Below are 13202 nucleotides of genomic sequence, written 5' to 3'. Positions count from 1 at the left end.
AAAGGCCGATGACCAGAAGCGGGCAGCTGAGATAAGATAAGAACGGTAGCTTAAACTTAGAAAGAGACAGGAGGAATATTCCTTTGGATATTCTTTATATTGTACTTTTTAGGGGTTTTTTGGGAATGTCCCTTATAAATAGGAGGAGATAGTGAACAATGGGGGGATCTGTTTTTTTGAGAACTAAGAAACACATTGTAAAGTTAAGAGAAGAATATACGAAAGAGTTATCTTATTCACCTTATTCGAGCATATGTTATTCAACCTTCATCGATAAGTCTCAAAGATTCTACATTCATATCAACTGCATACCTTTTCACGTCGTCAGAGAGTTCCTTTACACTATAACCATTGTCGTTTCTTGCATTTATTGCACATTTATGATATTACATATTTTGTCAATCTTAGTATACTGAACTCACTAATTACTGCTCTTAAACTCTTCTCACTATACGAGAGTTTCGTTCTATTTGATCTAGGATTTATTAAGCTCAACTGAGATTCACCCCATTAACTTGTTACTAATTAGTTTTGCATTTATTTGCTCAAACAGTTTTTAGTGTACTTGCTTTATATTTCAATTTTGAATATTCATTTGATATACTTAAAAAAAGGTACGAGCTTTTCTGCCATAACTTTACTAGTGATATTAATAAGTCACGTAGGCTATTATTATAGGGGTAATTAAAAGAAAATAGAGCATAGGTCTAGTCTAATCCCCTACCTAAATAAACCTCTAAAAATGTTGATAAAATAGAGCTACAATATTGGGGTCCCAAAAATATTTTATGGAAGGTCTTCTCTCTACTACCCCACAAATTCTAAAGCAACATGAAATGAGGACCTCCACGTGTTTTTTCAACCTGAGATTGCCGGTTGAAAATGCTTTCAAACAAGTCAATGCAAAATTAAACAGTGGTCCTCTCTAAATATTACATAATTAACAATACTAAACCAACTTCCAAGAAGTTCATTTTTCGATTGCCATATGTTTGGTATATAGATTTGTTACAACCTGAATATTTTGTTTATGGATTATGTCAATAACAAAAAAGGGGCCTAGAAAGTTAAGCTTCAATAACAAGCATGACTAAGGTGCGATTTTGTAGTATGAAATCGATCTATCGAAAGGAAAAATTAGAATAAAATCTTAAAATTCTCACTAACAAAATCTATCCATCATCATAAAAAGAAGAGATCGATTGACCAAAATATCAAAACTAAGAATGAGAAGAGGAAATGGGCTATTAATTTTGATATATTCTCGTGATCGGCTCAAGGATAATGTCACTATAGCTTCTGCTTTAGGCCCCCAAGATACATTATTGTTATATATTTCGCAAGTTAGTCATTTATAAACTAGTCATCTCCTATTGTTTTTTTTAGCCGAGGGTCTCCTGGAAACAGCCTCTCTACCCTTCGGGGTAAGGGTAAGGTCTGCGTACATATTACCCTCCCCAGACACCACTTGTGAGATTATACTGGGTCGTTGTTGTTGTTGTTGTTGTTGTTGTAAGTTAGTCATTTATATCAATACTCTATCTTTGTTCTTTTTGTCGAAAACCTTCTTGACAAACAAGTAAATTTGACTAGTTTATTTCAAAATTCTAAGGGATCGTTTAGTTGAGAAACAAGTTATCCTATAATTAATTATTTCGGAATAAGTTATCCTGGGATTAGTTATCCCAATGTTACACCCCACACAATTCCTCCTGATAGAGATAAGGATTAACAAGGTTTTGGTACTACCATTAAGCTGGCGGCACGTCACTGGGCTGAGAGGTAGATTCAATTGACTAGATTGTGCCGGCTGTCCTACTGGCCGCAGTGGCCGTTGCGAGCACGACTCATTTAATTCTCTTGTTTTTCATTCCAGGAGAGATCGCCCAGCTTAGTCCACACAAAATACTCTCAAACCCCCTTTAGAATTCTCCAAAACAGTTTAAGGCTAAATCGAAGGTGAATCTAGTAGGATTTAGCGTAAGGGAGCTTTGATCATCACTGTAATATCTATTACCTTGTTGTATTGATTCTGAAAGTTTATTGGATGTAGAGTTAACTACCACATAAGTAAATATAGTTCTTCAATAAGGTATGTAGGACAACTTTCTTTTTTGGCATGACTTGGTATGCGCGTCTCTCTCTCCTCTTCAAGGATTTCTATATTGTGAGATTAGTTTGTTCTAAGATCTTCTCAGTAATGTTATCTCTACTCTTGTACATTGTTCTTACCGGTGGCATTCCTTCAAGTTAGAAGTGTTCCCAAGTAGTACCCTAAGTTCAGAAAAAAAATATGATTCCAAGTGAAATCTTGGTATTTCTTTGAAATTGGCTCTGCATTGCAATTATGTGTCTATTTTACTTTATCGAGTCACGCTATAGACAGTCAGGTATGACACCTATTATGCAATCACTAATCAGTTGGGTATGATGAGACATAATATAAGATATTATCGAGCCCTTATGTGGTTGGGTACGATAATATGTGATTTAAGTTTACTGAGTCCTTTCGAAACCGGTTACGCCGAGTTTTACCGAGATCATGTACAACCGAGACCTCCTGATGCCAGATACGACCGAGTCCTCTATGAAGACGGGTATGTAGTGATGTGTGATGTGAGGCTACCGAGTCCTCTTAGGGCCGACTATACCGAGTCTTTTTTAAGTTGCCAAAGAGTGGTTGAACAATGATATGTGTAAATTATAATAAATTCATGGCCCCAATGAGTGGTTTAACTTTACAAAGCTTGCATGCATTCATGATTCATGGTTATAATAGTGTACGTTCTCGGTGGCTAGTCTACGGTATTGAGGTTAAACTTGTGCATTTCTATCTCTGATGTTATGCCTTTTATTTACATATGTCATTCGTTTTACATACTCAATACATCTTTGGTATTGACACCATTCTCTTTGGGCAATGTGGTCAAGTCTACATGTATATGTAGTGTGACGACCCAGCCAATCGTCTCATGAGTTACCAAAGACGACTTTATGCTTTGTTTATCCGTTTTATGTGGTATCGAGTTGGTCGGATCGAATCTGGAATGATTTTGGTAAGGTTTGAGACACTTAGTCTCTTTTAAGGAAGCTTAAGTTGGAAAAGTCAACCGGATATTGACTTATGTGTTAGAGGGCTCAGATGTGAGTTTCTATGGTTCGTATAGCTTTGGGAGGTGATTTGGGACTTAGGAGCGTGATCGGAATACGTTTTGGAGGTTCGGAGTAGATTTAGGCTTGAATTGGCGAAGTTGATATTTTGGCGATTTCCGATTGGTAGGAGAGATTTTGATATAGGGGTCGGAATGGAATTTCGAGAGTTGAAGTAGTTTCTTTGTGTTAATTGGGATGTGTGCGCAAAATTTCAGGTCATTTGGACATGGTTTGGTTGGGTTTTTGATCAAAAGCGGAATTTGGAAGATTTTGGAAACTTAGGCTTGAATCCGATATGTTTCGGTTGATTTGATATTGTTTGAGGTGTTTTGAAGATTGGTACAAGTTTGAATAAGGTTTTAAGATATGTTGGTGCCTTTGGTTGAGGTCTCGGGAGCCTTGGGTGAGTTTCGAGGGGTTGAACGGATCATTTTTAAGTTAAGAAAAACTGCAGATTTTGGTTTCAACTGTTACAAGCATTTTGGTCTTCGTGTTCGTGAGTGGACCCTCGCATTTTTGAAGGGTCAGGAAGGGAGGCATTAGGTTTGGCCTTAGCGTTCGCGAAGGGGAGTCCCGCGTTCGAGAAGGGCCGGAATGGTAAGCATTGCATTCGTGAGAGGCCTGGTCGCGTTCGCGTAGGTTGGTGAAGTTGAGGCATCGCGTTCGCGTTGGTGAGGTCGTGTTCGCGAAGAAGAGTTTTGGTAAATGGGATTTTTGTGCTTTGCAAGCGCAAGGCGTTGACCGCGTTCGTGAATAAGGAAATTAAGACTAGGCAGAAGGTTTAAAAGGTCGTCTTGTCCGCGAATGTGGGGTTTATTTCTTCCATTGTTGGTCGTTTTTGGAGCTTTTGAAGGGGATTAAAGAGGGATTCAAGGGGAATCACTTAGAGGTAAGATTCTTGGGCTTAAAACTCTATTCTAATGTGAATTCCACCTAAATAATCATGGAAATTAAGCCAAAAATTGAAGAACTAGGGCTTGAAAACTTAGACATTTGATTGAGGATTTGTAGGAACATTTGAGGTCGGATTTCAGAACTTTTGATATGTATGAACTCGTGGGGAGATAACGAATCTACTGATGTAAAAATTATCGAATTCCGAGATGTGGGCTCGGGGGTCAAGTTTTGGTAATTTCGGGATTTGTGTCGTATTTTGATTATTTTCGCTTGGACTTCGTTCCCTTAGCATATTTTGATGCCCTCGTTCTGATTTTGGATAGATTTGATGCGAGTGGAGGCCGATTAGAGGGGAAAAAGCATCTCAAGCTAGAGATTTGACCGGTCCAAGGTGAGTAATGATTGTAAATGATGTTCTGAGAGTTTGAAACCCCGGATTGCACATCGTAGTGCTCTATTGAGGTGACACACACGCTTGATGACAAGCGTGGGGTCGTGCATTGTTGGGGATTATGACTTAGTCCGTCCCGAATGACTATTTTACCGAGTATTTGACTGAAATCTATTTGCTATCATCATGATTTGGGCTGAATGCCATATTTGGGCCTTGTGCCAACTATTTGAACCCTTCGAGGATTTTTACTGGTATTTCCTCACTGTTTTGAGTTTATACTTAAACTCAGTCATGTTATATTTCACTATTTTTCGTACTCAGCCATGTTTACTCTATTTTAACACTTACATGATCTTTTAAATGATATTTTTAGGCTGAAAAGCATGTTTTACTATTGCCCGTGTGGCTTGTGAGGATTTTGACTGAGTAAGGCCGAGGGCCTATGTTGTGAGGAAACATTTGATACTGATTATGAGGCCGAGGGTCTGAGATATATACGCCACGAGGTGGCTTGATTGATATGAGGCCGATGGCCTAGTGATGATGCAACGAGGTGACTTGATTTTGCGCTTGGGCCGTAAGGGGCCCCTCCAGGAGTCTGTACACCCCAATGAATGCGGGTACCCATTGTGATGTGAGATTGACCCCGGGGGGCTGGTATTGTTCTATGTGATTGTCCGAGGGGCGGATTTATTGATACTTTGCCCGAGGGGCGAACCTTTATGTGTTTACTTGTCATAATTGACTGCCAATTACCTGCTTAATTATTGAAAAAAGCTTTTCATGAAGTTAAATTTGAGTTAAAGCATTTTTACCTATCTTTCACTGATTTTACTGTTTTTAATGGGTTTACTGCTTCATTATAGCATGCTTTAAGCCTTACGTGATTTCCTGCTTTCAGTATTTATTTATGATTATTACTCACTAAGTTGGAGTACTCACTTTACTCCCTGCACCCTGTGTGCATATTCAGTCAGGTCTGGTCCCGCTCCCGAGTGCTGATCATTTCCGGCTCAGGCAGATCCAAGGAGTCTCTAGGTAGCTGTTGGCGTTTGCAGCCCGGAGCTCTTCCCTATCTTACTTCTTCATGTTCTTAATTTCTGTATTAAACTCTGTAGTTTGATTTGGAGTATTCCGGATTGTTTAGATGCTCATGACTAGTGACACCCAGGTATCAGGCTGTGTTGGGTTATTTTTCGTGAATTATGCTATTATCTATTAATTTTGGATTATCTTATCATGCTTTAGATTTATTTTTTATGGTTTAACTGTTAATAATTGGATATGGGAAGTGTCGACTGGCTTTGTCTTCACGAGAGGCGCCATCACGACCACGTATGGGTTTTGGGTCGTGACATGTAGACCTAGTGACGTCCCTCCCTAGTTTGGTGTTTGTTCTAGTTGTTGGTCGCTGCACTACACTCATTCAGAGTAGCTATTCATAAGTCAATAGATACCAAAGTATATGTTGCAATTATTTTGGTACGGCGAGACTCTATCCTGACCAATTTATATATATGTTTTTTTTGGCGCTCTTAGAAGCTTACAGACAAGTATTCAGATGTATGTAAGGGTTGGTTATGACCATGTTGGCAACAGTTGTGAAATTGTGTAAATGTTAATATTCCTTTCACAATCAATTGTGTTTATGTTAAATTTTAGTATTACAGTTGTAGGCCTCGTTGACCCCAATTTTATGTTGAGGTTTCTAACCATGGGCATCAGTTTACACGGGCCTTCGGGCATCGTGTGTCAGTCACACATCCCAAGTAGAGGTGTACAAAAGAAATTGACAAACTGCACCAACCCGATAATCCGAGTCAAACCGAGAAAAAAAACCCGACTATGGTTTGGTTTGATTTGGTTTGGTGTTGGAAAAAAAACCCGACCATAATTGGTTTGGTTTGGTTTTAACTAAAGAAAGTCAAACCGAAACCAAACCAACCCGACATTACATATATAGAAATTTTAGATATATTTAATATATAAATATACTTATTGTGATGTAATTTATAAATATTTCTTAAAATTTTTCATAATTTTATCTTTTAAGGTATTATTTCAAGGTTGAACTTAGAACTTTTGAATGTTCCAATAAGTTTTATAGTCATTAACATTAGTAAATTAAATAATGCTAACAAAAGCCCAAACCAAAATTAAATCAATACTAATGCTAACAAAAGACATTCAATTCAATACTACGGACGAGAATGTATTGAATATCTATTTTTTGTTTTGCAATAATTTAGATAAAAATGCATAACCTATTTTTATTTTTTTAGTGTTTAGTCATGTAATTAATACTCTCTTATTTGTCTACTTATTTTAGCATGACTTAGTACTTTTAGATTATGCTTATTTTTATTATGACTTTTTAATTAGCAATATTCATATTACATAGTTTTATTGTCTTTATTGTAGAATATTTTAGGATAATGTCATGACACATCTTATATTTCGTATTATTTTCTTGGAAAATACTTTATATAGTTGTATCTTGCTAGGATTAAAAAAATATTTGGAGAATAATTTATATGTTTTGTTCTACGAAGATTTTACCGGAAAAAAAAATCTGAAAAACCCGAAAACCCGAGAAAAATCAAGAGTGAAAACCCCATATTTTATTGGTTTGATTTGGTCTTTAGATTTAATAACCTGATACAGTTGGTTTGGTTTGATAATTGTAAAATCCGAACCAACCCGACTTATGTACACCCCTACTCCCAAGGTCCTGTGACACTCACCCTCCCTTAAGGATAATAAAACACTATCGGAGATAACTAATCCCGGAATTAGTTATACCACGATTTTATTCCAACTAAATATGGGATAAACTCATCTCAAATTTAATCCCGTAATTAATTATCCTTTAGCTCTCGTACCAAACGAGCCCAAAAATGTTAAACAAAGTTCTACCGTTCAAAACTTTGAAATTAAAACAATAACTTTAAAACTTGAAAAGGAGATTTATTAATAAGAAAGTCCTACAAAAGTAACTTGTATATAACACTTAGGGGTGTTTGGTATGAGGTATAAGAAGGTATAAGAGTGGTATAAATATTTAATATCACCTTAATATTTTGTTTGGTTAGCAAATCAGGTATAAGTTATCCCCGTATTAATTATAACACCGAGATAACTTATATCTTATAGTGAGTGGGTAATTAGCACCGGTATAATTTATACCTTCTTCTTGGAAATTATGCAATTATCATTCTTAATACAACATACAACATACCAAATAGTAAATAAATAATAATCCCAGCATAACTTATACCGGTATAAACATTATTCCAACCAAACGACCCCTTACAGTTCCTTGATTTTCTTTTTGTTACTTCACCATGAAAAAACAAAAATTAATAGAAAAAGATTGAACACACGGCTAACAAGAATGAAGAATAAACAAACCAACATAATGCTCGTTTAATTATTGGTTCTTCTAGTATCTCTGTTTTTGACTAGACATGAATATATATCTATATTTGTACGTTAAGAAAACAAAAAAGTGAATAATAATAACATATACTAGTACACAAAATTAGTTTTAAAAAGAAAAGATAAAAAGAAGTGTCAAGAATGAGAAAAGGACTAATAGGGTCTATTACTCTTTCCTTCAAATAGGACCCCACCCAACAACTCCTTAAACCTCATCCCTCTCTCTCCATAGCATTTATTTAATTAACAATTGAATAAATTGGATAGAATCTCTATAAAGACTCTTTCCTGTGCTTTCAATCCAAAATCTTCTTTTTTCCTCTCATCAACCCAACCATCCCCACTGCCCTTTTCCTCTTTTTGCCGATTTGTAATCCAAAATTTTCGCTTTCTTTCCTCACATGAAAGAATGGAGCTTGGATTAAGCTTAGGAGATACTAACACTAATACTACTACTGCAACAGCAGCAGCAGCTTCTTCAAAATCATTTTTCTTGTCAAAGAACATTAAAACTTCATCTTCTGATCAGAACCATAGTAAGAAGAAGAGAAAGGGTTTAGGGTTTTGCATGGCTTTGGGAATTAACTCATCAAATGGAAAAGTCCAAGAACAACATGATGATGATGATGATGAAGAAAATCCAGAAAAATCTCATGATGATGAAGATGATGAAGGCGATGAGCATACATCTGAAGAAGGGAATATTAATGGGAATACACCAGTTCAGCTTGATCTTCTCCCTCTTGCTCCTGTTCCTCGCCGTAGTTTTCCTCAGTCCCTCCATTGGTCTTCTGATAATGGTAAACATATACACATACCTATACATACACATGAACATGGGATTTAATCTATTCATATACACAAAACCATACATGCAAGTATGCAACATAGAAAATAAGTATTTTTTTCGTTTTACTCCAAGATTTAACCATTTTCCAAGAATATTTCAAATTTGATGAACACTGGCTTTTTCTCATGTATATATAATATTAGTATACACTTATGATTGTTTTTAGTATTGACCTTATTTCACATTTAAAATCGAAAACCATTGGGCTCAGTTGAACTGAGAAGGCTCTATTTATCTCTGAAATTTTAGTGATGTTTGACATATATTTACTATTTCGTGTAAACAATATTGAGTTTTGTTTCAACTGGTGAATAAAGACTCCATCCGCCAATGACTTCCATTTTCCAAGAAATTTTCGAAGTTTTTTTATGAAATTGATGGTCTGTATTTATGTCTTTATAGGAAGTTCTGAGAATGGTTCGTCCGGTAACGGGGGGCTGCCGGCGGCGAGGGGGTTCGATGTGAACAGGGTTCCGGCGGCGGGTACGGAAGAAGTTTCATCTCCAAACAGTATAGCGTCGTCGTTTCGGATGGATTTTGGTCTTTTTAGGTCTGCTAATATTATTGGGAATAAACGGAACTCGGACTCCGGCGGAGGAAACGACGGCGGTGAACCGGAAAGAGCATCTTCAAGAGCAAGTGATGAAGATGAAAATGGTGTTAATACTCGCAAAAAACTTAGGTTGTCAAAAGAACAATCAGCTTATCTTGAAGAAAGTTTCAAAGAACACCACACTCTTAATCCTGTAAGTTATTAAAACAAATAGTACTCCATATTTTTTTCAATTATTATTTATGGTTTTTAAAGTAGATATTTTGATTTATTGGTGTTTTTTGGGTGTTATTGTTTGGTACAGAAGCAAAAGCTGGCACTTGCCAAACAGCTAAATCTAAGGCCAAGACAAGTTGAAGTCTGGTTTCAGAATAGAAGAGCAAGGTTGGTGTCCAATAAAAAAAAATATTTTTATTTGTTAAGACTATTTTATTCAAAATAATATTTGGTAGATTTGGTTATTAGATAATTGAAGGCAACAAAGAAAACATTTGTTTGTGACAGATGGGAATTTTAATAAATGGTCTGGTCTATTGCCCCACTTGGGTACAATTTTGCAGCAACTCCTTTTAATATTCTTGGATAATGTGAGCACTTGTCTTTACATGTATACAACCACAATAATTAATGCAAATTGAATTCTAGTCATACCTGTTACTCAGCTAGCAGTATGTCATATCATTTTCTTGGATTTATGTTTAGATTGTTTTTATTGAAATAATAGTAATAGTATTAAATATGGAAGAATTAAATTTTTTATTTGCAGGACTAAGTTGAAGCAAACTGAAGTGGATTGTGAGTATTTGAAGAGATGTTGTGAGACATTAACTGAAGAAAACAGAAGGCTACACAAAGAACTTCAAGAATTGAGAGCTTTGAAAAGTTCTAATCCATTTTACATGCAACTTCCGGCCACCACTTTAACTATGTGTCCGTCTTGTGAAAGGGTGGCTACCACCACCTCCGCCACCGCTGCTCCTCCCACCACCGCCGCCGGTACCACCACTCCCAAAGCCCCAACCCCTATCCCCACTACTACTATCACCACCACCACCACTACTAGTGACTCTATTCCTAAAGCTATTCCATTCCTTAATTCTAGACCAAGATTTTTCCCATTTAATACCACCACTAATAGTCCCAACCATCCACATCAATCTGCAGCCTCGTAAAAAAAATGTTAATTTTCTTTTGCTGTAAATATACTAATCATTGGCTTGCTTTTTCTGCCTCAAAGATCTTGGTAGGATGAGATCATGAAGAGGGATTTTCTGTGTCCTTTGGGATTCTTGATGGTTTTTATCTCAACATATTGAAGACTATTTTTGGTTCATTTATATGTGAAAGGAAAAAGAAAAGATTAAAAGGAAATGGTATAAGAGAAGGTTTGTAGTTGTTGTACTAGGTTTAGGGAAGAGGGTCCCCTTGTTTTGATCATCTTGAAAAAAATAGAGCAGTTCTCTGTTTTTGTCTGCATTATATTTATATTTCTCTTATTCATTTTAATATCTAAATATTTGTGGTCTCTTATTCATTTTGATGCATGAGTTTTTGTTGTCACGGTTTAGTTTCGCTAGGCTATCCAAGAATTTTTCAATAAATACAACGATACCGTATAACATGTACATTACGTCCCTTTATAATTTTCAATTTAAGAAAATGAAGGATTAAAATACTCCAAAGAAGAATTTAGGCACAAACAAAAAATTCAGCAAAAGCTAATATAAAAGAAATTTATTGGGAAAGAGTGGTAGTATGTTTTTTCACAACTCATAGAATCTCTCTGCATCGTAACTATTTCTCCAAAATAAGAAATATGTAATAGCACCTCTGTTTATAATACTACAAAATCAAATTTGACTAGAATCTAGAAAACCTATTTCTAGGTTGTGAATCCTAATTAGACATAAATTATATAAAATCAGTAAAAACCACATCTTAGACAACCTAATAATGCTAATTAATCTTGGTTTAGTTTCCAACAGAAAATAATCTTTTTAGATCTCTTATTTGTAAAAGACTGATGTCTTGCGTGTAAAAGTAAATCTTACGTGTATGAAAAATGAAGTAGGATTATAAAACTAAAAATAAGTTTGTAAAGAGCCAAAAAAATCAATTCACCCCAACAATCCTTTGGTTAATTTTTTAAATATATATGTTTATAAATATGAAAAATAATTATATAATTTATTTAAAAACATTAAAAATATTATATAATTAGATGGAAGTATTTGGTTGAGCAATCCGTTTTTATACTTCCGGTCACTTTCGAATTCTTGATCCGTCACTATTTGTGGTTCAGAAAATACTAAGTAAAAAGTCCTTTGTCAAGGGTTTTGATGGATGAATGATGAAAGGTCAAGTAAAATGTCCCGGGGTTCAAGGCATGTTTTCGTTGTTGGTTGCCTTTTGAATGATTTCATTTATGAGGCGTGGGCGGGGGAAGAAGAAAGAAGGGGACAAAGATGGGATATTGATCAAAGTGTCTGCTAAAGTTAGGTACCCTTTTATGACGACCCAATTATGAGTCCACACGAGCCAAGTACATTCTCCCATTATTGTGCATTTCTATTTTCTAACGTTCCTCTTTGCTATCTGTTTCTCGGCACGTGACCTCTCATCAATACATCATTGTTTTTCAATATAATTGGTGGTCTTGCCCCTATATACGGAGTTCGAAACCAAAATTATCTCTTTTTTTGGCACAAAATATGTTTTTACAGTTAAAAAAAAGTTATATTTGTACATAAAATGCAGTATAATATTGCGTTTTACTTTAACGGAAAGTTAGCCGTTAAAGTTAAACGCAATATTATACTACGTATTATTTAAAAATTATTTTTATAGGAAAACACAATATAATACTGTATTTTCTTTAATACTGCGTTTCCTTATAAAATTTGGGCCCACCTTATAACAGTTTTGCAAGACTGCAGAGAATAATTTATTTTTTACTGTAAAACGTAGTATAATACTGCGTTTTACACTGAAACGTATTATTATACCGCGTTTTACACTAATATTTGGGCCCACCAATAAGTGTTCTGCGGATAACTGACATAACAATAACTCAAATACATAAAACGTGATATTGTACTGTATTTTATATAAAAAATATTCTGCACCCCAAGCTCGGACTTGGCATATTTAAAGGCGTTTGAATTTTATGAAAATCCATTCAAAACTTTCCTTCAAACTTCCGTTCATACTTCTCTCTTCTTCTTATCAATCATTTTTTTATAATGTCTGAAGAGCCAAAAATAAGGGTTTCATTATATTGGGGGGTGAGGTTGTGCTGGAGAATAACTCTGTGAGGTATAGCTCACCTCCACAGTGTCATGTTAAATTGCCGCTTACAATGGAGTAAGTAAATTGGTATCGTTGTTACGTAAAAAAATGAGTGTGAGGAAACGTTCGGTGAATCTTAAAGTAACCGGTAGATTTCCATATTCAGTGACTCCGCAGGGGTTTACTTATTATTCTGAGTTTAACATCGAAGATGATGAAACTCTTAGAGATTTTCTGCGGATTCCGGATCAATACAGGGAATTTATTGTAATAAAATTGTTGGAAATATACGTCAAGGTTGAAGACGTTCTCAATAATGAGGGCGTAGTAGGGATAACCCCCAGTCATCAGGTGGTTATTCTGGAGCAATTTTTGCCGGACAGATTACTGATGAAAGAGCTTGCCTTGACTTAAAATTGTCACCACCGGCGAATGAGCAGCCACAAAATAATTTTTTGACTTTATATAATCCACAAGACGACTGTAAACTTCAATTTTTTTACGCTTTAGCGATGTTTATTTTATGTTTTAATTGGATTTGTATTAACACTTATATTTTTCATAGGGGAGACCGTCCGGATATGAATTTTACAAGTTGTGACCCCGCCCCTAGTTGGAATATGCGTAGT

At 35.6% G+C, this 13202-nt stretch overlaps 1 protein-coding gene across 1 annotated transcript; it reads left to right on the top strand.

Moving 5' to 3' along the window:
* The first annotated feature begins 8140 nt into the window (after nucleotides 1-8140).
* LOC107804525 (homeobox-leucine zipper protein HAT14) lies at nucleotides 8141-10761 on the top strand. The gene is made up of 4 exons (XM_016628435.2): nucleotides 8141-8682; nucleotides 9135-9478; nucleotides 9590-9669; nucleotides 10052-10761. Exons 1-4 carry the CDS (start codon nucleotides 8292-8294, stop codon nucleotides 10455-10457), a joined length of 1221 nt encoding a protein of 406 aa, XP_016483921.1. The 5' UTR covers nucleotides 8141-8291; the 3' UTR covers nucleotides 10458-10761.
* Nucleotides 10762-13202: the final 2441 nt, after the last annotated feature.

This window comes from Nicotiana tabacum, chromosome 7 (genome assembly GCF_000715075.1).
Source record: "Nicotiana tabacum cultivar K326 chromosome 7, ASM71507v2, whole genome shotgun sequence".
Taxonomy (NCBI): Eukaryota; Viridiplantae; Streptophyta; class Magnoliopsida; order Solanales; family Solanaceae; genus Nicotiana; species Nicotiana tabacum.
Note: the sequence above shows the minus strand (reverse complement) of the source record. Positions and strands in the feature narration are given on the sequence as shown.

What these genes read in the sequence shown, in the direction of transcription:
- LOC107804525 (XM_016628435.2), top strand. Translation starts at nt 8,292, where the DNA reads ATGGAGCTTGGATTAAGCTTAGGAGATACTAACACTAATACTACTACT. An exon ending in CCATTGGTCTTCTGATAATG is followed by an intron (nt 8,683 to 9,134) that starts GTAAACATATAC and finishes ATGTCTTTATAG; the next exon opens with GAAGTTCTGAGAATGGTTCG. An exon ending in AACACCACACTCTTAATCCT is followed by an intron (nt 9,479 to 9,589) that starts GTAAGTTATTAA and finishes TGTTTGGTACAG; the next exon opens with AAGCAAAAGCTGGCACTTGC.